The sequence below is a fragment of the Balaenoptera acutorostrata genome, chromosome 16 (assembly GCF_949987535.1).
Source record: "Balaenoptera acutorostrata chromosome 16, mBalAcu1.1, whole genome shotgun sequence".
NCBI lineage: Eukaryota > Metazoa > Chordata > Mammalia > Artiodactyla > Balaenopteridae > Balaenoptera > Balaenoptera acutorostrata.
This window is the reverse complement of record NC_080079.1, coordinates 35,553,242-35,578,069: the sequence shown is the minus strand read 5'-3', so window position 1 is coordinate 35,578,069 and position 24,828 is coordinate 35,553,242. Positions and strand designations below refer to the sequence as shown.

At 40.0% G+C, this 24,828-nt stretch overlaps 1 protein-coding gene across 5 annotated transcripts in view; it reads right to left on the bottom strand.

Annotated features, from left to right (window-relative positions):
• Positions 1–24,828, bottom strand: part of CPEB3 (cytoplasmic polyadenylation element binding protein 3) — a 184,615-nt gene that overhangs the window by 50,391 nt on the left and 109,396 nt on the right. For all 5 annotated transcript variants that reach the window (XM_057530627.1, XM_057530629.1, XM_057530630.1 and 2 more), the window contains 2 exons: positions 21,196–21,363; positions 18,738–18,827 (listed from right to left, as the gene is read on the bottom strand). In XM_057530627.1, the coding sequence (XP_057386610.1) occupies positions 18,738–18,827; positions 21,196–21,363 (258 nt within the window). The remainder of the gene's footprint in view (positions 1–18,737; positions 18,828–21,195; positions 21,364–24,828) is intronic.

Here is a 24,828-nt window from a genome sequence, read left to right as displayed (position 1 = left end):
AGGCAAGAACAATAAAACAACCGCAAAACTAGAAAGGATAATACATCATTTCTTCATACCCTCTCTCTTTTTGAAATAGTATCAAACGATTACCAAGGCCCAGCGAATCTATTAAAAGTTCAATGTTTTCATTTAATGTGAGAACATTAATTACACTTGCCAAAGAGAGTATTAGAGGTCAGTGGGTTAAAAAATGCAAAGATCACAAAGAGGAGGTCTCAGCATGTCCTCTCAGACCTCCTGCCTCAGCAAGTTAAATCTTGGTGCAAATCTTCCACAAAGGTCCTCAGAGGCACGCTGAATATCTTGTTCTTGGAGAGGACCCTGTCTGTGTACAGTACGCACAGGCACATCAAAAAGGCCTGGGGATGGGGCAGCTCAGTGAGCTGGGGTTCTCTCTAGCTCCTTGCCTCTGCAAGGCTGCACCTTTCCTGCACATTGCTGCCCACCTCTTACAATCTTCCACATCAAATCCCACACTGTGTTCAAGGTGGGCATCAGAGGAAAGGGAGGGTATCTCCCCATAGCAGCTGAGTAGCTACCACAAAATCACACAGATTTTTCACTCAGGCCTGTCTCACAGCCATAAATGACAACACTGGCAGTAGACAGGGTAAAAACAACTGGGAGTCACAAGTAAAAGCCTGACACAAATATTATTACCAAGAAAAATATCTACAACTTCTTTTCCTTTCCCAGGGAATGGGCCAATTTCTTCAGAATGGCTCTTTTACAACAAAGCATCTCTCCTCCCTCATCAGCAAGCTGCTACTCTCAGTAACACCAACATTCTCTTAGCACCACAGATAAGGGGTGTAACTCAAGTCCAACCATTTCCTTCAACCCTGCCTCCTACCTCAGGCCTTTCAACCAAAACAAAATTCACCAGAGACCCCAACACACCCATGAAAACAACTTCATGATACGTTCCCCTACTAAAACACCTTCTGATATCTCAAGGTCAACCAAACCCAGACAACAACAGAAATCAGAGGATTAAAAAAAAATCAGGAAGGAAGAAAACTTCAAACACATTTCCCTTTTGATTTTCAGAAATTCGAGGTCAAAGTAGAAAAAGATCCCTTCAAGAATAACAAGGTCAATGTGAGATGGACATTAAATCAATGATTTACTAAAAGGCAAATTCCACATGGTACTACAGAAAGAGTTCTGGACTAGGAGTCAAAATGCCTGGATTTGGGTCCTAGTCCTAACACTTATTGGCTGTGTAGTAATAACAGCTAATATCTAACATTTATTGAGCATCTACTATGCACCAGGCACTGTTTCTAAGTGCCTTATGTGTATTAACTCGTTTCATCTTCACACACACTCTGAGGTAGTCACTATTTTAAATTCTGTTTTACAGTTAAAGAAACTTCAAGAGTGATTAAGCGACTTGTTTGGTGGTGATTGTTCTATCACCCAGTAAGTGGTGGAATCATGGACTTGAATGTTAAAGTTTCTGAGTCTTAATGGCCTACATGGGAAAAGAATGTAAAAAGGAGTGGATATATGTATATGTATAACTGATTCACTTTTCTGTACAGCAGAAACTAACACAACATTGTAAGTCAACTCTACTCCAATAAAAAATTTTTTAAAAAAAGTTTCTGAGTCTTGGCTCTTTTATCTGTAAAATGAAGATTATCTTACAGAGATGAAGGTTGTGAGATGATATATGTAAGGTGCTTTGAAAACTAGGATATCGTGCAAGTGTCAATTTTTCTTTTACTGCATTTTCAGTTATTTTTGTGATAATGTAATATTAAATTGTTTTGCATATGGTCTCATTATAAAAATTAGAGTTCAGGTGAATGAGATAAACTTTCTTCTTTGCATTTGCAAGCATTTGGTGAATAAAGGGAAGTAATCTAGATACTAAAGGTAAACAGTTTTTTGAATGACAGGCTAAATAAGTACTACTGTAAACAATCAATAAAGTGACTGAATATTTGCTTTCATAGATCATTAGCAAGTTCTATTAGGAGAGAGAATTATCTGATGTGGTACTATTTGCTGGTTTTCATACATTCTTTAAATAAAAGCCTATTATACCTATAAATCAAGCTCCTCAAACTGTCACTATGATGGCAGGGTTCTTCTGTTAGTTTGAAAGGTATAAAAAAAACTTGGCCCCAAGATTATAAACTCCCTCTGTTTTCCCTTGCCCTCTGAGCCAGCCAAGAGATAACCGGATTTTAAAACTCAAGTTTCAGAAATGATGACCTTCTTACCCAAGTACCTAAGAAGTGTGGTGAGCTATGGGAGGCCCTCAACTCAGAGCCAGTCTGTAGGTGGAAACAGGGGCTCTGGGGAAGCAGCAGGAACTCTTGGCATGGTCACCATCACCACCCTAGGTTATGGGCAGAATGGGTGGCAGGAAGCTGCTTGCTTTCCCACTGGTGCCAAATAGGTTGGGAAGGAAGGGTAGAACAGTGAGGGATTTTTGGACAAGCCTGAACTGACCAATGTACTTCTCTGGAGTAAAGAGGTATGGAGTGAGAAAGGGGACTTAATTGGGATAATTCCATTTTATTTGGCCAAGTTTTTGAAGGATAAATTTAATTAAAGATTTTTTTTTCTCTTAATACCCAAAACACATTGAGTATAACAACCTCCAAAATGTTCTTGGCTACCTTTCAAAAACAAAGCTTCCTGAGCTCTTAAATACAAAATTTTTCATGTTATAATTTTTTTATACTTGATCCCTAGTACAAATAACAGTCACCACCAACTTCACCACCAGAAACACCAGTTACTAAGTGCTTACAATGTGCTACACACTTTGCCAATAATAAACACTTTACCTCACAGTAATTCTATGAGGTAAATACAGTTGTTATTATTACCATTTTACAGATGAGGAAACTGAAGCTCTGAGAGGTTAAGGGATACCTCAGATTAAAACCTAGAGATTAAATTTGGGATTGAAATTTAGGTCAGCTTCCAGAGCCCGCATTTTTTATCCACTAACTTATACTGTCTCACCTAAAAATGATGAGATAAAGTTTTCAATATCACTAGCAAATAAGTACTTGCCTATTTATTATTTATTGTCACTTTTGTGACAGTGATCATTTGACAGTGGTTTAGTGGCATGAAGTGGTCACCTGTGCTTTAGTCCTACAATTTAAGGTCTACGCAGATATATTTGCTCTAAAGCCCACAAAAACTGTATTAAGAAGAGTTTATAGGGCTTCCCTGGTGGCGCAGTGGTTGAGAATCTGCCTGCTAATGCAGGGGACACAGGTTCGAGCCCTGGTCTGGGAAGATCCCACGTGCCGCGGAGCAACTAGGCCTGTGAGCCACAATTACTGAGCCTGCGCGTCTGGAGCCTGTGCTCCGCAACAAGAGAGGCCGCGATAGTGAGAGGCCCGCGCACCGCGATGAAGAGTGGCCCCTGCTTGCCACAACTAGAGAAAGCCCTCGCACAGAAACAAAGACCCAACATAGCCAAAAATAAATAAATAAATAAATAAGCTTCTTAAAAAAAAAAAAAAAAGAAGAGCTTATAAAACCAAATAATCTCAGCTCAAAAAAAAAAAACAACTATATTAAGAAGAGCTGAAATGATGAATTTCAAAATAATCAGAAGTTTAGTTTTAGTTTATTTAGGACAATCGAATTATCATATTTAGTAAAGATGCTTATTGTTTTCAATGTATTTTTAAGTTGTATATTTAGAATGAAGGCTCTTGAGGGAGTTAAAGAGCAGATCTCACTAAATTAGACTTTAATAAAATGAACATCATCATCACAGTAATCATCAGCTTAAGCAAGAATCTTCAATGGTTGCTAAAACCATTGGGTAAATCTGGGAGGGGATACAAGATACTCATGCTATCTTAAGGTATCACTTTGAAGATGAATAAGTATTTGCAAAGGGAGAAAAAGGTACTTTCACAGTGGAGAAATCCGGCAGACAGCACCATAGCCAAATGATCGCACCGAACATCACCAACAACAGGGCAAACTGACATCATGTGCCTCTCATATTATGTCCTTCCCGGTGCAGCACGTCATCTGCTAAGAGTGTTTCCCCTGAATCTCATTATGAGGAAACAAACCTATCATTCCAAATTAAGTGACAGTCTATAAAACATCCGGCAGGAACTCTTCAAATAATACAAAAGACAAAAAGCCTAGGAAAGTATCTAAAGTAAAGGAGACTAAAGAGACATGACAACTAAATGTATGGCTAGACTTTGACTGGATCTTGGATTTAAAAAAAAAAAGCTCTAAAGGACATTACTAGAATAACCTGGATACTTCTTGTTCTCAGAAAACATATGGTGAATCATTTAGGAGTGAGGGGTCTTAATGTCTACAACTTGCTCTCAAACGATTTATCAAAAAATATCTATGTATATATACACATACTGACAAAAAAAAACAGAAAGCAAATGTGGCAAAATGCTAACAACTGGTGAATCTAGAGGAAGGCAGTATAGGCGTTCACTGTACTATTCTTACAACTTTACTGTACATTTTGAAATTTTTCAAAATAAAAATTTGTGGAAAAAAATCGAAACCACAGGTCTCTCTGGAGAAGAGGGTAATACACTCTCTCATTCTTGAAAGAGCTGTGTGGTCTTCTGAAAGACCTAATAGTTCTTAAAATCAACTAATGCTCTTAGTGATTTATATGTTTTAAGTAGCAACTACAATGGAAAAACAATTCCAACTTGTAGAGCTGTGCCCTGAGCTATGGCTGCATTCATAAAATGGTGACTGACAAGGGAGGGCTGGTTTCTGATGACAGGAGGTCAGCCCCAGAAGGAAGGATCCAAGGTCTGGACAGAGAGAGAGATCGCTCCTTGCACAGAATCCAGGCTCCCTGATTTCCTGTGACCTTCCTAGAGAGACCTGAAGGGCACCTCTCCAGCCAGAGCTGAATGAGTTCAGACATTTTTGGCACAGGAAGTCTGTTCCAAACATTCTCCCTGACCTTGGCTTTCAGGTCAGAGGACTTACCTGGTTTGCCTCAGGAGTCTTTACCTTTGGATTCAATTCAATAGAACCAAAAATGTTTAGGAGGTACAAGGCAGGATACTAGGCACTGAAGCTACAAAGATGAATAAGTCAAGAAAGAACCCTGCCCTGGAAAAACTCAGCCTGTAAATAAGTGACTAAGAAACAACAAGAAGAGTGCTAGTTGGGGTTATAGCCTATAAAACACTGGTGAGAGACAAATGGAGCAGAGGTGCCCAAACATCAGGGAAAGTCATACAGTAAAGGCCACATCTGGGCTGGAGGATAACTGCTTTTCTAGGAAGCAAGGGCAATCCAAGTTCATGAAAGAGCACAGGCCAAGGCTTCACAAAGGGCCAAAGATCGGCTTATTTGGAAAACAGTGAGTAGAGTGCATTAGTTCAGAGTATAGGATTGGGGGTAGCAGGCGGGAAGAGATGAAGTAGCTCATCAACCCCCTGTCTGCTGCCTGGAGAACACAGTAAGTCTCTGAACTGGATTCCTTATTCATTCTCCTCTTGGATGAGAACCTCTGATCTCCAAGACTGACTGAACACTTACTATGCACCCTAGGCAATGCAGGGGAATTCTGACACGAGCAAGTCCTTGTTCTCAAGAAATTTATAAACCAGTACATGAAGGTCATGAAGAATAAGTATAAAGAGAACTCTAATTTAGGAACAAGGCATTCAGGAGCCTTAGAAGTATTTTCTAAACGTATTTTTAAAAGTTGGATTTCATAGAAGGAAGACAGATCTTTCCGTGAAGAAGACATGGATAGAGAAATCAGGGAAGACTTTCTGTCGGTGGTGGCACAGGAGCCAGATCTTAGGTGAAAAATTGGAGAAGGACATTCCAAGGGAAGGACTTAGCCTAATTAAGATGTAGAGATGGCTCAGCAGGTACTGTCCATGGATGCCTAAACATTCCCCTTGGTCTCAGAACCAAACACATTTCTTTGACTATATTTACTACAAAGAGCTGAGAGGCTCAAGCATTTTGGCTCAAGCCTGTTTCGTGTTTTCTATTACACTAGTGACTGTTTCTTGGTGGGCTCGTTGCTTGGCAGGCAGGGGTGGGGGAAGGTGAGAATGGACAAGAAAACAAGTCTGATGGGTAGAACCACCTCAGAGTTGAAAACTGGCAGTCTACTTCCTGTGTTTTTAGTAAAGTCCTGCAGTCCAGGGCAGTGACCTGGGGCATTTGGGCTTAAAGTCTGCTCTGTTTACGTAACCACACATTCCCTATATAAAGAGGTCCTTGTGAAGTCTGCCAAATCTGTCAGGTCTAGTCACAGTCAGTTCTAACAAGCACCTGACCAAGAAAACTGAGATCAGACTGGGGGTGTGGGAAGGAACTGGTCAAACTAGTTGGGCAGTTTTATTTTTACTGAACAACGTATTTTCATCAGGGGGAAGGACACTAATATTATTTAACCTCTATGAAGCCTAAGTGCTGGTGCATATGTACACCGTCTCACATAATCCTTTTAATAACAATGAGTAGTATTAACTCAGATGAGTAAACTGAGGTTCAGGGATTAGATCACTTGCTCAAGGTCGTCTAGCTGGTAACTGCTGGCGCCCATGTCTGAGTCCACAAATATCTAGTTCTTGCCCCACTGCTTGTTGCTCTGCCTCATGCAGCATCAGACAATTGGCAAATTCTACATTTTAACCCAGTAGACGCTTCCCTGAAGATGAAGCTTTAGTCCAGCCCTGCTTGTAGATTGCCTGAACTCTGACAATCTAATTTCTCCTCCTTGCACTTTAACTCTCCTCTGATGAGTTCTTAATGCTGCTGCCAATGGGTTTTCTTGGCGTCACCATTTCTCCTTCTCAAGACGAAGCCTATCCCGTTCTATTTTGAAAGACAACCCAAGTCTTTGCTCTCAGCTTTCAAAATGTTTCACCAGATCCTCTCAGTCAGCTTCCCATTCTGAACTCTTCCAAATGATACATCCTCTCTTGGTCTCACTTGCTCATAGCCTTAGTCCTATCCAATTCCTGCCAGCAAGTCCTGCCCCAAGCTACGCCCTCTTCTAAAACATTCTCTCTGCCTCAGCCTACCAAATTTGCAGCTGGCATTTCAGTTCCTGAATTTTACTCTCTTCAAAAGAAAGTTCTCATCGGGGGTGGTTTCGGCTTCTCTGAACTAAACAAGCATCCCCCCCTTTCTAGTACCTCTGCCTGGGGATAGCACAACAAGTACTGCTGTGACACAGTACAAGCTGTCTCTGTTATTTAAGTGGCTGCTCAGCTTTGTCCTGTGGCCTGTGCATTCCTTCTGCCCGTTCCGTTTTATACAGTCCCTCAAACTATTAATGCTTTGAAATCAAACACTAACTCTAACAGTTCCTCTTTAATATAACGCAAAAGAGAGAAATGTTTAATAGAACAGTTTAAACTGAGGGTGTGCTGAGCTTTTAAAAGCAACAATAGGATGCTGCTCCATCTCTTCAAAACAGGACAAAACAGAACAAAAAGTCCACTCTTGCTGCTCTGCAATGCAGTTTCCATGTTTTTATGAGAAAATCCATCCGGAGAACAAAAACTTCAATCAATCAAATATTAAAACATAGGATTCATAATTCACCAGAGTATGAGTACTATAAGCCAGGACCTGCATTTAAAAAATTTTTTAAAAAAAGGCCAAGTGTTACTCAAAAGCTTACAAACTGCAAAAGGTTAAGTACATGCTAAAGCTCCATTAGGTTCCCAACGCGATCAGTTTATATAACTCAGAAGGTGGAAAAACTTGGAATCTGGGCCTAAAACAACACTGACTTATTTTCATCCAAGTTAACGCTACAAGGGAAAAAAATGTGAAGCTTGAAAACTTTCCTTTCCAAAGCCAGATTTAGACAAACTGAAGGAAAAAGGAAAGAGATGCTGTGAATCCAGCCCACTGCAGCTTCACAATGACCTATTTTGCCCATTTCAAGTAGAGTCCCCTTTCCTGTTCTTCAAACAGCATCTCCTTAGCTGGTCAGCTCAAAGTCAATCTGAATCCCCTGTGGCCCGGCTTATGCCAGGTTCACAAACCATGCTGCTATTGTATAAACTTCCATGCCTGCGTGACCTTGGTCACAAGGACTAGCAGTCAAGTCAGCCTGACCAGTGCAGAGGAAATACGTGATCACCAGTAGAAACAGCCACTTAGAAGTACACGCTTGACTCAAGGTGGGCGGGAATCATTAGAGCGCAAGGCATGGGTCACTCTTGCATAAATATGCATGACTGTTACTGTTCGATCCACCTGGCTGTGCACCTGAATTGCTAGGGCTGAAGCTGGCTTCCATATGGGCTGAGGATGCCAGCACCATCGACTTAACACAGCTTCAGAGCCATGTGGCCAATCGCCTGTCCAACATCTGCAGCTGGCTGCTGTCCCTGCCTTTGCCCCAGAGGTCTCTGCCAACAGTGGTACAGTGTAGCTGCGCTCACTGCCCAGGAGATGCCAGCTCCTCTCCCTGGCCCCAGCCCCACCACAAGAGGTAAGACCGTTGGCAGTATCAGGAGCCGCTGCTTGGTTCAGAGCCAGGCAGGGGTAGAAGGCTCAGGGTAGGTAGACATTTTTTTTTTGTAGCTCCAGTAACAGCAACTTTGGACATGGGCTATTCTCCCAGGAGGCAATGAGGGAGGTGACGCTAAGCACATCTACCATCATAAAAGTTTGCCCTGCCCAACTTACCTTCCTAGCTGCCACATTCCCAGTCCCATGCTCGAGGAAGCAGAACTAAAAACCATTTGCTTTTTTTATTTTGTATTAAGCAGTCAAGGATTCTAAGGCCACTACAATTAGGATGGCCTATGTCACAGCAAGGGGTTAAAAGATGAACTGAACCAATCAGATTCCCTCTCTCTGGACTCCGACTAGAAATATGAAAACAATTTGCCCACTGGAAGCACAAACAGAGAGGAGCACACATGCAGAGAAGAGCTGAGTCATGATAATGTGGAACATTACAATGAAGGATTAATAGCTCCCACTGTTCAAATCCTTGCAGCCTGCCACCCCCTAGCACACTCTCCATGACACCTGGTTGTGTCACAGCTCCTATTTTTGGGCTTTCCTTGTCACTCATAACTACTTCCTCAATTTGAAGTAGCAAAAGAGAACCCTCTGATCCTTGTAGTCAAAGAACTCCCCTACAAAGCAGTGCACTACTCATGTCCAGAAATGGTGTGGTATCACCCCAGAGGCAAAATCCCATGGTTAAGCTATAGCTAAAGGGCAGCTCAGACCTATAGCCTCAGCCTAAACCAGCTCTTTGGAAATACCCCAGCTATGTCAGTGTGGCCAACAGAATAGAAGAATTCAGGAAAAAGCCAAGGATCACTTTCATTTTTAAATAGCTATGAAAGTGTGCCATGGGTCATATAGCTTAAGTTGCTAATTTTTATATAAAATCCAGCCCTATAAATAACAGCATAATTTATCAGATTATATAGTTTAAACCTATCTTCCTTTCCCACAAATTATACACCCTAGCAAAACAAAAATTATTTTCTTGGTAATTCACCAGGTAAAATAGTATAAACTATTAGTCTTCCCAGTTCAAGTCTGTCTAATAAGAGCTGTGTGCTCCTAGGAAAAGACACATCACCTCTTTGAGTCTTAGGTTAAAATAAAGGTTGAATTAGAATGAGACGATCTTTAGGGCAGCTCTAAAATTTGATGGACTCTACAAGTAATGAGCTCATCATTTGCAAAGATAAAATTCATCCATTTAACAAACATCTGAGGGCTAGCCGTTGATGCAGGTATGCAAGGTACTGAGTACAGAGCAGTGAACAAAACATAAAAAACCCTGTTCTCATAAAACCTACATTCCAATCTGGAAAGCAGAAAAACACATATAATTTTTTTCAGGTTGTGATAAAATAGCTACTTTGAGGAAAAATAAAATGAGGGTAAGAGGTACAGAGAGTAAGAGGGTAGAGGGGCTGCTGTATGAGATGAGGAAGTCAAGAAAGATCTCTCTGTGAAGGTGTCATTTGAGCAGAGGTCTGTCTAAGGGAAGAGAGGAGTGGTCCATTCAGAAATTTGGGGGAAGATGGTTTTAGACAAACGGAAGTACTAAGCCCCTGAGAAGCCTTAGTTTACCTCAAGGAATAGCAAAGGAGTCAGTGTGGCCAGAGAAGGTAAGGCAGAGAATGACAAAAGATGATGTCAAAGAACACCCAGGACTTGACCGATGAGACCCAAGAGGAAAAGGTTTAAATGCTTCATGTACAAGATTCATATCAATGTGGTTCCTGGCTTCTGCAGGGGTCCATTATATTCCAAACACGTAGGCAAAAAGGTAAGTCCACAACTGTAATGTACCATTTATCTGACTTGGAAAATGTGCTGCAGATGTCTAAATTAGCATAAACTTCATAAAGAAAATTGCTTTGGGAAGCCATGTGATATCAAATCCGGAGTCATTAAGATTTTCATTTCTTTTAACTCTGGTTAAGCTTCTGCTGCAAATTTATCCTAAAGAAAATACTATGAAAGAAAAACCACACACAAAAGGATATATTAACAGAAGCATTATTTATAATAGCCTACATGACCAACAAGCAAGTCAATTATGGTGCAGCAGCAGGTTAGGCAGCCACTTAAAAAAGATGAAAATTAAGCAGAAACTTGGGAGGAAGGAGAATGGAAAACTGTATCTCTGCTATTATTACACTCCCACAAAAAAAAGATACATATGAATAAAGACTGGAGGGAAACAAAACCGATGATGGTTGGCTCTGCTACGGAGGCAGGATTATTCTTACTGCTTATAAAATAACACTTGCTCACTGCGGCCAGATTGCTTTGTTCTGCTTCTACTACTTCATTAAAATATTAAGGCCTAGAATTAGGATAACAATAGAAATTACTATGATCATGTACTTGACAAGAGGGCCACATGCATCTCTATTCCATCAAGGACTTCTCAATAACCCTGTGATATCTGATGGTGCTGACTATTCTTTCTTGAAGCTTCTTTCCTTGCGCCTCCGTAGCCACAGACACACCCCCAGTCCTTCACTCACCTGCATCTCCACTGCCATGTCCTCTTTTTCTTTCTGGTTCCTGACAAAACTTATTTATTAATGGCTTTTCATTTCTTTTCCCTCCACTCTATAAAGATGACTCGCAAGAGATGTGTACCTCCATCTCCAGACTCTTTTCCCAAACTCCCTAGCCACAATCCAACTGCCCATTAGGAACTTCCTCTCAGATAAGACGTAAGGACATACCAAACTCTACGGATCTTCAAACATTTCAACACTACACCAAACTGGTTTTTCCTCTGCTGACTCCCTCACATTCAATAGTGTCACAATTCTCCCATTCAGTGGAAGGAATTTTAGCACAACCCTGCCATCAAATCTATCACCATCATGATCTACTCTATCAGTAAGACCACTGGTCTCTTTCTCCCCTCATTCTAGTAATACCTCAATGCTACTATCTTAGGAGTTCATGGTCCTTATCACTTCTTATGAGCTTGATTACAGAAAACACCTAAACGGTTTTGCTGACCCTGGCTAAAAAACCAAAACCAAATACTAAACCTAATGTCTCCCTTGCTTAAAAAAAAAAAGAAAAAAAGAAGTCTTGGGCTTCCCTGGTGGCGCAGTGGTTGAGAATCTGCCTGCCAATGCAGGGGACACGTGTTCGAGCCCTGGTCTGGGAAGATCCCACATGCCACAGAGCAACTAGGCCCGTGAGCCACAATTACTGAGCCTGCGCGTCTGGAGCCTGTGCTCCACAACAAGAGAGGCCACGATAATGAGAGGCCCGCGCACTACGATGAAGAGTGGCCCCCACTTGCCGCAACTAGAGAAAGCCCTCACACAGAAACGAAGACCCAACACAGCCATTAAATAAATAAATAAATAAATAAATAAATAAATAAATAAAACCCAAAAGTTAAAAAAAAAAAAAAAAGAAGTCTTGAATGATATCTGGGCTCTAAGAAAGTATCCTATGTGCACTGTCTCATTTAATCTTCATAAACCCAGAAGTGGTGTTATTGTTTCCACTTTGTAGATTAAAAAAAAAAGAGACAGGACTTCCCTGGTGGTGCAGTGGTTAGGAATCCGCCTGCCAGTGCAGGGGACACGGGTTCGAGCCCTGCTCCGGGAAGATCCCACATGCCACGGAGCAACTAAGCCCGTGCACCACAACTACTGAGCCTGCGCTCTAGAGCCCGCGAGCCACAACTACTGAGCACAAGTGCCACAACTACCGAAGCCCACGTGCCTAGAGCCCATGCTCTGCAACAAGAGAAGCCACCCAATGAGAAGCCCGTGAACCGCAATGAAGTGTAGCCCCCGCTTGCCGCAACTTTCTTGCCGAGAAAGCCCGCGTGCAGCAACAAAGACCCAAGGCAGCCAAAAATAAAAATAAATAAATTTAATAAAATTAAAAAAAAAAAAAAAGAGAGAGACAGAGAGAGAGAGAGATTTAGGAAGATTAATAATCAGCCCAAACATACAGCAATGGCAAGTAGTGGAACAGGAATTCAACCCAGGCAGCTGACTCCAGAGCCTGTACTCTTGATCACTGGTTACTGGACCCAAGTCCTAAGCCTGGCAGTGAGGCTACCACATAACCCCGCCTTGAATACACCTACCTCTAGGCCATTCTTATTCCCGAATGACAACAGTATAGTGCAATATCTAAGAACCTTGGGACTCTGAGGTTAGCCTGTTTAGGCTCAAATCCCAGTCCCATCATTTAACACATGACCATAGACAAATTACTCTCTTCTATACCTGTTTCTTACTCTTTAAAATGGTAATAATAAGGGTGCCTACCTTGTGGAGTTAGGAAGATTAAAGAAGATTAAATTAGATTAAGCTTAGAAAATAGTAACACACTGCCGAGCTCACAACAAGCCCTTAGTAAATGTCAGCCATCCTAATTATCATTATTTTAGCCCCAGAATAATTATCATTATTCTGCCTCTTCTCTTCCTGCCTAGGTTTTAAGACCAAGGTCTTACACAGCCCACAGTAATCTATTCCTCCTCTAGATGACTAGAATATTTTTTACTCACTTGTCATTAACCATAAGTTGATCTGTATTTTAATGAAAATAACAACATCACTCATAAAACCTGTATGCAGGGACTATTTTAAGCACTCCACATGGATTTACCCATTTTAATCCTCATCACACAACCTTATGAAGTAGGTACTCATATTATCCCTCTTTTACAAGTGATGAAACTAAGGAACAGAAAGGCTAAACAGCATGTCTAAGATCATACAGTTAATAAGTGGAGTAGCCCAGCAAGTCTAGTTCCAGAATCCATGCTCTTTACCATGACTTAATGTTTCACCACTGTGTTCTCATGTCTCCTCTGGAAAACTGCAGCCTTCTCAAAAACAAGAATGGTGTCTTCTCTAGATCCCCCACAAGGCCATATAGTATAGACTCTTTCACAGACTGATGTGCAACAAATATTAGATGGATTGATGCATGATCATTTGCACCAGGACCCACGCCCTCTGTCTGCATTTATTTGTTCTCTCACCATCCCCTTGCAATAACTATCTTCAAATTACCTGCACCCAACCTACTATAAACATAGTGATGTTGATTAGTATTTTATATGAATGCAGGATTTGGTTCATGCACTAACATTTGGGAGAACCTCCCTTTCCAGGACTCACAACTCCAACTCTACTATTCCAGAAGTAAAAAGCATGAGAATGCAATCTCAGCAAACTTCCTCAATATTTTGATTAGATTTGAATTTCTTTTCATCATCAAGAACCAAAGGCAGAAAACACAAAGGAAGACTTTGCTTCAGTTTTATCGATAGCTATTTGAAAGTATTTTAAACTGATATTTCTATTTGACCCAACTCCATTCTGTCTCTACCCCAAAGACAAACACCACACAAATGCCTTTGTATCTACTCTCTCTGGGGGACTAGAGCAATTCAGGGAAGGGAAACTAATCGTACTTTTTTTTTTTTTTTTTTTTCCTAAATTTATTTATTTATTTATTTTTGACTGTGTTAGGTCTAAGTTTCTGTGCGAGGGCTTTCTCCAGTTGCAGCAAGCGGGGGCCACTCTTCATCGCGGTGCGCGGGCCTCTCACTATCGCGGCCTCTCTCGTTGCGGAGCACAGGCTCCAGACGCGCAGGCTCAGCAGTTGTGGCTCACGGGCCCAGCTGCTCCGCAGCATGTGGGATCCTCCCAGACCAGGGCTCAAACCCGTGTCCCCTGCATTGGCAGGCGGACTCTCAACTACTGCACCACCAGGGAAGCCCCGTACTTTTTTTTCAAGACTTTCTTTCATGTCATTTTCTCCACCCTCACAACATTCCAACCACACTTCCTTCATTTCTTCAAAGGTAATAAAGCCCTTTTCATACTCACTATTTCCCATATGGTATTCCTCTGCTTGGCACTTGCTTCCCTACACCTTCTAGTTAACTCCTCAATTTTCAGGTCTATTTAATCACTATTTTCTCAAAGAAGCTCTCTCCATATACCCGATCTAAATCGACGTCCCCCTTTTAAAGTCACCGCACTCTCCATTTTTCCCTTTAGAGAACTATTATAGTTTATAATTCTGGTATATTGTGACTATTTGACTTCTTTTAATTTCCCCCACAGGACTCTAAGTTCAGGAGGTCTGAGAACGTATCATGAAGATGATCTGATTTCCATGCCTTCTTTTGCCTTCCAGGTTCTCAGAGGTGCTCTGGAGAACACCAAGCAACTACCTGTTTGTGGCCCACAGACAAATGATCCAGAGGGCTCTGCATATCCTCAAAGAGTTGATCAAATGCCTCAGTGGCTTTGTGCTGGAGAGAACCCCAGTCTCCATCACCTCCCACTCTGCTGGTCCAACAACACTTAAGGGGACAGCTGACGTGCTTGGTCACTGTTTTTCTACATGGATGTTAAGTTCTCCACAGTCCACTGAAATAGCCATGGTTTTACAAACCGTGCTCCACATCTGTACAGGTATACCTGCTGGATACATGAATGGTTCTGTTTATTTCATTAGGCATACACTTTCTGAGAAAAAGACAGGAGGACTCAATAGTGGATGGTTCATATTTTCCTCTTATTTACACATAAGCCTAAAGCATACAGCCAAAGGAACTGTGCCTTATGGCCAAGCTGAGGTGACCTAAGAAAACTATAATCGGCAAGAGGGGGATTACCAAAAAAGCACTGACCTGAATTAAAACCTAAGGAATTTAAGGAAAAATAGAAACAGCATGAGGACGTATTATTAAGAAGGCACAGAACAGTTTGGGGTGAACTACTTAGATGTTCCCAATGTTCAAAGCAATGGGCATGGATTCTCAAAGTTACTTCAATCTTGGAATAACACCAAATTTCTTTAGGTCCTTCCAAACTAGGTCAACCTTCAGACTTTAGCTGAGAGCAAAACACAACAGGAGCCAACAGTATAATTATTTCTCCTACTTGACCCCAAAATCACCACAAAGGCAATCTGCTCTCGGAGGATGCAAGCCTGAGGACCAGAATCAGGAGATCCAGATTCTCTTCTTGGCCTGGCTCTCCCTAGTCCATCTCAACACTTAACTTCAGCTATAAAATAAGGGCACTTTCTCTAACGTTCTACAATTCTATATTATTGTGCTGTTACGTAGGAGTGGTACCAAAACCACGAAGTTCATAGAGTTGCTAAACTCTATACTGCTCATACTAACCCAAATGTTCTCTCTTCAACTCTCAGAAACAAATTTAAGTAGGATATTGTAGAGACGACATATGCACAGAAAAGGCAAACAAGAATAATGGTGGTCCAGAATCCATTAGGCATAAGGTATGACTTGAGATGTGAAAATATGTAGCTTGGAAAAGAAAAGACTTAAAGAGAAACTGATAGTTCTTTAAGTACCGAGAGATATATGTCACAATAATGACTCAGTTTTACTTTATCGAACACAATCGACCATTGGGTAAAGATTGCATGACCATATATGTTTATCTTCATTTGTACTTTTTACAATGACCATCTTCAATAGAAGAACAAAATTTAATAATCAGTTAGGTCTGCAAATACATAGACTTCCTCTGAAATAAACTGCCTCCTTTGTCACTGGATGTCTCAGAAGCTAAATGAACAATTCTCTGGGCTATTTTAGAACAGGAGTCAATAAACTTTTTGCAAAGGGATTTGAGGGCCACGTATAGTCTCTGTTACCTATTCTTGTGTGTGTGTGTGTGTGTGTGTGTGTGTTTCTACAACCCTTAAAAATATAAAAACTATGCTTAGCTCACAGGCCAAAGATAGTTTGCTGACTCGTGTTCTGCAGGTGTGCTGTCCAATAAATATATGAGTCACATATGTAATTTAAAATTTTCCAATATCTACATTTAAAAAGTTAAAAAGAAACAGGAGAAGTTAATTTTAATATACTTTATTTAATCCAAAATGTCCAAAAAACTATCATTCTAACATGTAAACAAAATTACTAATGAAATTCTTTACCTTTTTTTAAAACTAAGTCTTTGAAATTCAGTGCAGGGAAACAGAAGAGATGACCTGCCAACCAATACTTAATTCTAATGACTCAAATCAATGAGGAAAAAATGGAATTGTCAATAAATGACTGCTGGGACAACTGGCATGATACCGGGAAAAATAAAGCTGGATCCTTTTTTGTGACTTACTCCATTATAAATTCCAGAGAGAAATGAGATGTCGATGTAAGAAAGTAAAATAATAAATTCAAATGGCCAGTAAGAGAAAAAAATGCCAAAAAAGATGTTATTTTAACCATCAGATTGGCAAAGATCGAAAAAGAGCCATATCGCCAGACCCTCAATAAAACAAAGTTTTACGAATCAGGTACTATTAGTGGGAACATAAATGTGTATGACCTTTGTTAAGGGCAGCTTGGCAGTACGTATAAATATGTACCTCACTTCTGGAAATTCACCCTAAGAGGTAATTAGAAAAAAGCAAAAAAAAATGAAGGCACAAGGATATTCACTGAAGTATCATCCATGAGAAAAAACAACTGAAAGCAACTTAAATGACCAGCAGTAGGACTGATTAAATAAAACAAGGTCATTAAGGATAATATAGGTTTCTTACAGAAAGATGTTGACATTGCTGGGGGGAAAATGCAGGTTATTAAACAGCATATATAGTGTGATCCCATTTATGTAAAATTTTAAATTTCATATAAATGTATATATTCATAAAGAGATATAAGAAGGATATTTAATAAAATGTATACAGTGATTATCTCTGACAGAGGTAGATTTGGGATAATTTTCTTTGGACATGACCATAGATGTGCTTATCTTCATTTTTATTTTTTACAATGATCACCTGACACCTTTTATCCCAGAATCATTTTTATAACCTTCTCAGAATGATGATTTTTTTTTTCAACTAGTACTCTTAGAAATATCTTTTATACATGTCATTTTACAGAGTGTGTTACATGCACCACAGTGTGGTGAATACATTCTTTCACTGAAATAACACTGCCTTCATTCACACGTGCAGCTAGTACTCTCAGGAACATCTTGTTATACATGTGACTTTACAGAGTGTATTACATGCAGCACAGTGTGGTGAACTCATTCATTCACTGAAATACCACTATTCTGATTCAACAAACCATTAGCATTCTTAAAAACATGTTTTAAACATGTTTCTTTAGTGTTATACATGCACCACAAAGTGAATACATTCCTTCACTGAAATAATCAGCATGATGATCTTTATCTTTTTTGACTAACATAAAACTTAATTTTAATTTTAAAAATTATTGGAGAAGATTAACAGAAGAATGTTCAAAGCAAACAAACAGCCTTATATTATTTTTCATAGGCTATAAAGAGAGTGGGGAGAAGTACAGGTGACAAATCTAATAAACCAGACATAAAAGGAAGCTCCTGCCTTTCCTAGGTTAAGCTATAATTTGATTCCTATACAAGGCCCAGGAAGGACAAGTATTTTGACTCCATCTTCTTGTGGTGAGTACTGTTACACAATAATACACATCAAAACCCAATTCCTTAGAGATGAAGGACATCCTTGAAACATACAGAACATAACACAAGAAGAAAACTTTCTCTTTAACTCAAAACACTCTTCAATATAAATCTAGGAACATACGTAGAATTAATATCACCAGAAAAGCTCCCTAGATTCCACAGAAATGACAAACTATAAACAAAGTGATATATTTTCATGCCCTCATAAACTAACAAAAAAGCCTATCAAAAATAAGGGAAGCAAGGTCATGTAAAGAGTCCTTTGTTAGTGTGCCCTCTACCTGTTAAAAGGCTAAGTCACTTAAGATACAGACATGGATAAAAGTAATTTTATATAATGTCATTCTTCAGTCACTAGCTTTTCCAAGTTTGGGGTTTATAAGATCTATAAAACCACAGGGCTATGGGCTACTAATAAAATTTGACTCAAAACAATCTTTTCTTTTCCATTGCTGACATTCCTCAAAACCCTAGATCTCTTCTCTCAATTAATGAAACGTTAGCCAAGGCTCGTTCACAATAAACTCACAGGATCTCACTGTCAATAAAGGTAGATGCCACAAAACAATCACTGTGCTCCTGGGAGAACAGTCTCCAAGTGAAAACAGTAAAATATAAAAAGATGATCAACATGAAAATGTTTTCTTAATTGGGGGGGAAAAGTCAACAGCTATTTCCAGAGTTAAAAGGCTGCCTTTTATTGAATTATCATGTTAGCTCTCCAATAGGCAGGCAGTGTAGACATTTTAAGCGCATTACCTTTAGGAGGAAAATACGACTTGCTTTCAGCTTTGTGAGGCCAGTCTACGACGAGAGGTCCAAACCTGCGAAAGCTGGCAGTGATCTCATCTACAAAACAGAGAAGGACTCTTAGTAGAAGAGAAAATAATACTGCAAACAGAATAGCATAAAACATGTCTTTTTATTTTAAAATGCTTTTTCTTTTTTTAATATATTTATTTATTTATTTTATTTTTGGCTGCATTGGGTCTTTGTTGCTGCACGCGGGCTTTCTCTAGCTGCGGTGAGCGGGGATTACTCTTCGTTGTGGTGTGCAGGCTTCCCATTGCGGTGGCTCCTTTTGCTGTGGAGCACGGGCTCTAGGGCGTGCAGGCTTCAGTAGTTGTAGCATGCGGGCTCAGTAATTGTGGCACACGAGCATAGCTGCTCCACGGCATGTGGGATCTTCCCGGACCAGGGCTCGAACCCATGTCCCCTGCATTGGCAGGCGGATTCTTAACCACTGTGCCACCAGGGAAGTCCTATTTTAAAATGTTTTGAGAGCTATATTCTAAAGCATTTTTACAGAAGTCAAACTTACTAAGTGAAATACCATTGTATTTCAACAATGCAGAATGTGTTTCTAACTATAATTCACTTCCCTTCTTCACTTCCAATAAACCTGATATAAAGAATTTGGAAGGAAAAAAATCTGACATTAGCTAAGGTGACCTCTCTGTCAAGTAGAAAGGAGATTCTAAAAATAGGAATGTTCTCTGTTTTTAGAAAAACAGGCAAAAGTACACAAAATATTTAAAATACACTTCCACTTGTGTGGTGAAATAATCTCTAAGATTATTAACCTTAGATTATTATTAAGATTGTTTTAGAAATATTATTCCTTTGGTGAGGAGTAGGGACAATAAGTAGGTAATTCTATTTAGGGATAAGAAAAAGCTAAAGCCAATGGTCTCTTTCTCTCATATATACCTATTACACAGCCTATAAAGAAAACGTTTCAAAAGTTATAGCTTAACAAATTTATCTTTTCCTTCTGACTTTTGACTCAAAGCAGAAGGTTATAACTAAGCTCCTAATCAGGTTTAAGTGGCCACTCTCTCAGCCATGATCAAAAACTTGGTCTTAGGGCTTCCCTGGTGGCGCAGTGGTTGAGAATCTGCCTGCTAATGCAGGGGACACGGGTTCGAGCCCTGGTCTGGGAAGATCCCACATGCCACGGAGCGGCTGGGCCCGTGAGCCACAGCTACTGAGCTTGCGCGTCTGGAGCCTGTGCCCCGCAACGGGAGGGGCCGCGATAAGTGAAAGGCCCGCGCACCGCGATGAAGAGCGGTCCCCGCACCGCAATGAAGAGTGGCCCCCGCTTGCCGCAACTGGAGAAAGCCCTCGCACGAACCGAAGACCCAACACAGCCAAAAATAAAATAAATAAATAAATAAAGTAGCTATAAAATTAAAAAAAAAAAAAAAAGTTTAAAAAAAAAAAAAAAAAAAAAAAAACTTGGTCTTAAAGAAAAATCCAATCCAGGGATGAGATTAACACTAGTACAAGAATAGTTTAGAGGAAAATGTACAACTTTAAAGCAGTAAGCCTAAAGTAAAACTATTATTAGAGACTACTCTTCTCTCATTATGAAAAAAAGAAAATCATGATAAATTAGAGAAATACCATAGCTTAAATAATACTGGCAAAACAATTCTGCTTTAACAATGTTTTTATAGCAGATCCAAAGCCTACTAGAATTAGAGCCGCTGTTATTTCCCTTGAGGTAACTTTGTCACAATTCTATTTCATTTGTCCATTCAACAAATAGTTATTGACAACCTGCTATATGTTGGCTGGCTTTAGGCATAAGTGAAACTCACTTTTGGATTGGCAGTATCTCAAAAATATTATTAGGAAATATTCCAATAAGTCTTCATTCTTTAAAGGCAAGAGGGGGTTTTTCATTAATAGGTATCTACATTAAAATATGAGATGGTATGGTGTGATGGATAGGAGCAAAAGCTCTGGAATCAGACTGATTTTGATTCCAGCTGCACCATTAGCTGCACAACCCTGGATAAGCTGTTTCTCTCTGATCCTTAGTTTCCTCACCCACAAAACAGAGCTGGTAGGAGACGCCTTACAGGGAAGCTATGGAGATTAAACAAGATAATGCAAAGCACCTGGCACAACAATGGGCTTGTGGTACGAGTTTCATACATATTAGCTCTCATTATCATTTAAAATGTATCATTTACAATGTATCCCCAAATGTGTTAATAACTAGGAAATGGGAAGTTGTTTGAAGACTGCTATGTATGAAGAACAGACCTAAAGTGCACAATCTCTCACTTCCCCATCTATCGAATATCCTCATCTCCTGACACCAAGATATGAACGTCCTGAAGCTGCCTTCAAGAGGAGAGGTAGGGTCAAATCACACAAATAACAAACCTGGCCTTTATAAAGTCATTATAAAGTGAGTGCATTGTACCTTCATCGATATCAGGAGGAAGGCCTCCAACAAACACCTTTCTAGAGTAGCGTTCTACTCGCTCCCCATTTTGACAGCGAGTGGGAGAACTTAAGCCGGATGACAAGGACTGATCGCCGTGACTGTCGTCCAGGAAGGCATCTTCAAAGGGAAAGAGAGAAGATCGACCTGAAACAAATGTGGGAGTTTCTATGGTTAAAATTATTTTCCTGGACAACACATGCTTTATTAGGAGCTGAAGCACAGAGTGAAGCGTTCCAAAAAATATATCCTGAGCTGTGACTTTTTCAATAGAATAAGCGACTGCAGGTTACCAGGTCTAGACAAGTTTATAGTATCATTTTTGTGTAAAGGTATGTACAGCACAGAAACAACTGGATTGATATTAAGGAGGAAGCGTCAAAAATTGCAGCTGTTTTCGCTGCTAAAAAAATTACTACATTTTACTCATACAGTCCCTATCACTGCTGCTAAGAGTATTCAACAGTTATTTTTCCTTTCCCCAGGGTTTTCTTAAAATAAATGGAAAAGTAATCTTTATTGACAGATTTTGATTGTTCTTTATGGTGACTTCAGAGGTTCATGTCTAAAGACTGGGTCTGATAGCTGATGGAATATTAAACTGATGACAGAGGCTGATAACTTCTCTGATAGCAGTACTAAAAATGATCAAGTTTTCCCTGCCATTCCAAGCTACTCCAATTTAAAAATAAACATCCACAATAATAAAGGGTGGGGCAAGTAAATGAAGACATGTAAATTAAGATATGGGAGTATAGATGTAGATGTGGTTATGACATCTTTACTAATCTAAGCTGTATTTTATATCACTCAAGAAAACGATGTCTATTGTTAACTCTATAGCCAAATAAAGTCTGTAGAGTAAAGGCCCTACCCACTCCACATGACATAAGAAAGATGCCAGCAGTTAAAGTCTGTCAATAAATGTAACACAATAATGCCATCTGGCATCACAAAATAAAATCTAAGTTTAAAATATATATATATAGTTTAAAATATATAGGTCTTCCCTGGTGGCACAGAGGTTAAGAATCCACCTGCCACTGCAGGGGATATGGGTTCGGGCCCTGGTCTGGGAAGATCCCACATGCCACGGAGCAACTAAGCCAGCGCACCACAACTACTGAAGCCCGCACATCTAGAGCCTGAGCTCCGCAACAAGAGAAGCCACCGCAGTGAGAAGCCCGCGCACCACAATGAGGAGTAGCCCCGGCTCGCTGCAACTAGAGAAAGCCCACATGCAGCAACAAAGACCCAACACAGCCAAAAATAAATAAAAATAAATTTATTAAAAAAAAAAACATATATATATATATATTTTCCTGTTTGAGTCAGTGAGTTCCTAGTAAAGCTTTCCACTAGGATCCACTCTAAAATTGGACTATCTTGAGCTCTCTAACTTTTGAAAAAAAGAAAAATTCCCCTCTAAAATAAATCATACACTCTTCAAAAAAAGGACACTGTCTTCCCTATTTAGTCTCTCCTCTCTATAGCTCCCTGAGACCTAGGTTCCATGTCACTACAGCCAACTCTCTAAAACATAATATAAATAGTCTCAGAAAAATACTGAACATTAATTCTTCTATAAAAAAATTACTAATATAACTCTGTTTATTTTATGAACAACCCAGGTGGTATAAGAAAGGCACTGTTTTGATGTTGAGAGTTAATAAATAAAAGGACCAAAGAATTTTTTGTTCAGCTCTTCCCAGCTTAGCTACAAAGAAACAGAACAGAATTTGTCACCTCGTGTTACCTAGCTTTTTTAGCCTGGCAAGGACAAACAATAGACAGTAAATTCTCATCCCCTGATGTCTGTTTTGTTCATTGGGGGTAAAAGAACTAGATCTGCAACAACTATAGGCAAAACGAGCTTCCCCAAAACATCCAGAGATGTTCTCCCACGGCCGTCGGGTTTGCTTTTCATGGAGTCCACACTCAGTGAATTATGTGCCTAGTCCTACTCACACACCCAAACCAGCATTTCCCACCTTATGTTCCTATCCCCACCTCTTACCCTCAACACTAGTAACATGAGATGCTCAGAAAACAAAAGCTGGTGGCGGGGAGAGATTGGGAGAACTAAATAATATTGGAAAATACTGCACACCTTATGCCCTTCCCAGAGATTCACAAGCCATATTAGAATACAAAGACTGGAAAAAAAAAAAAAAAAAAAAAGAATACAAAGACTGGGAAAAGTTCTGCAGTAAAATCACTTAATCTAGCATTACTTGGATTTAAGATAAAGGAAACTTTAACATACATGTATAACTCAGTGGAAAACACTTGAAGAAATGTTTATCCACATTCCAGGAACACCAAAGAAATAAGATAGTTATTTGGACGTCGTTGCCAAAGAAATCAAGGCTGGTGAGAGAGACAGGCAAGCACATAATTATAAAATAGAGAAATACTAAGAGAAGACTTTACCAAGGGACACAATGGCACAATTTACTGCTCTACAGAAAAAGGTAGTGGGGGGGGGATGGGTGGGAAGGGCTTTATAGTGATTTCACAGGACAATTTTGAGCAGAATCTTGTGGGAGTGGGAGTTTCTAAGGTGAAGAATAAGAATCCACAGAGAAAGAACTTTCAAAACAGCTCTTATCTTTCCCTCCAAACCTGCGCCTCTAGCATTCCCTGCAATCTCAATAAAAATGACTATTATCCACACTCAATTCAATCTCGAAATCTAAGAGTCATCCCTAACATCCCTTTCTTTCATATTCCACATCTAATCCATCTCTCACTAAGTCCTACCAACTCAAGCCACAAAATAATTCTTCAATCCATTTAGTTCTCTCCACCTTCAGTCCTAACACCCTGGGTCCAGATTGCCATCATCTCTCCCCTGAACAGCCTAACGAGTCTATACAACAACCTGTTTAGTCTACTGATTTCTACCTTGTACCCCACAATGCTTTCTCTATAAAACAGCCAAAGTCACCATTTTCAAATATTAATCTGAACATGAAACTACACTCTTCACCCCATCCTTAAAACTCCTCACCCTTTATTTGGATAAAGTACAAAAACACTGTAAACTGTAAGGCCTCTGCCTACCTCTCCTTCATCATAGTTGCTGCCTCTACCTCTGGTTCACTAACCTCCAATCACCCAGACCTCCTTAGAAATTCCTGATTATTCCTCCCTGCTTCAGGCCCTAAGGGCAAGGTGTTCCCCCCACCCAAAACAAACACCCTCCTCCCAACTCCCCAATTTTCTAGTTAATTCCTATTAATTCTTCAGGTCTAAGCTGAAGAAAAGTCATTGAAACTCAGGTAGAACTTTCCTGACCTTCTAGATTAGATTAGATGCCCATCTCTATCCACTCACAGCACTTTTCCTAACATTTTTTCCTCAGTTACCATTATGCTATCATACGGGTTTTCATTTGGTATCTCTGTTTCCCAACCCCGTGAAACTGTAAGCTCTATTAGGACAAGGACCAATTTAATCATGTTCACCACTGTATCTTCATGTCCTAATAAGGGCACATAAAATAGGTATTCAGTAAGTGTTAAAAGCGAGGCAGGAGACAAGAAAGGAAAACAGTATGTGCAAATAAATGCTGTCACACAACATACAGGTGTGAGGATGGCAAGAGAT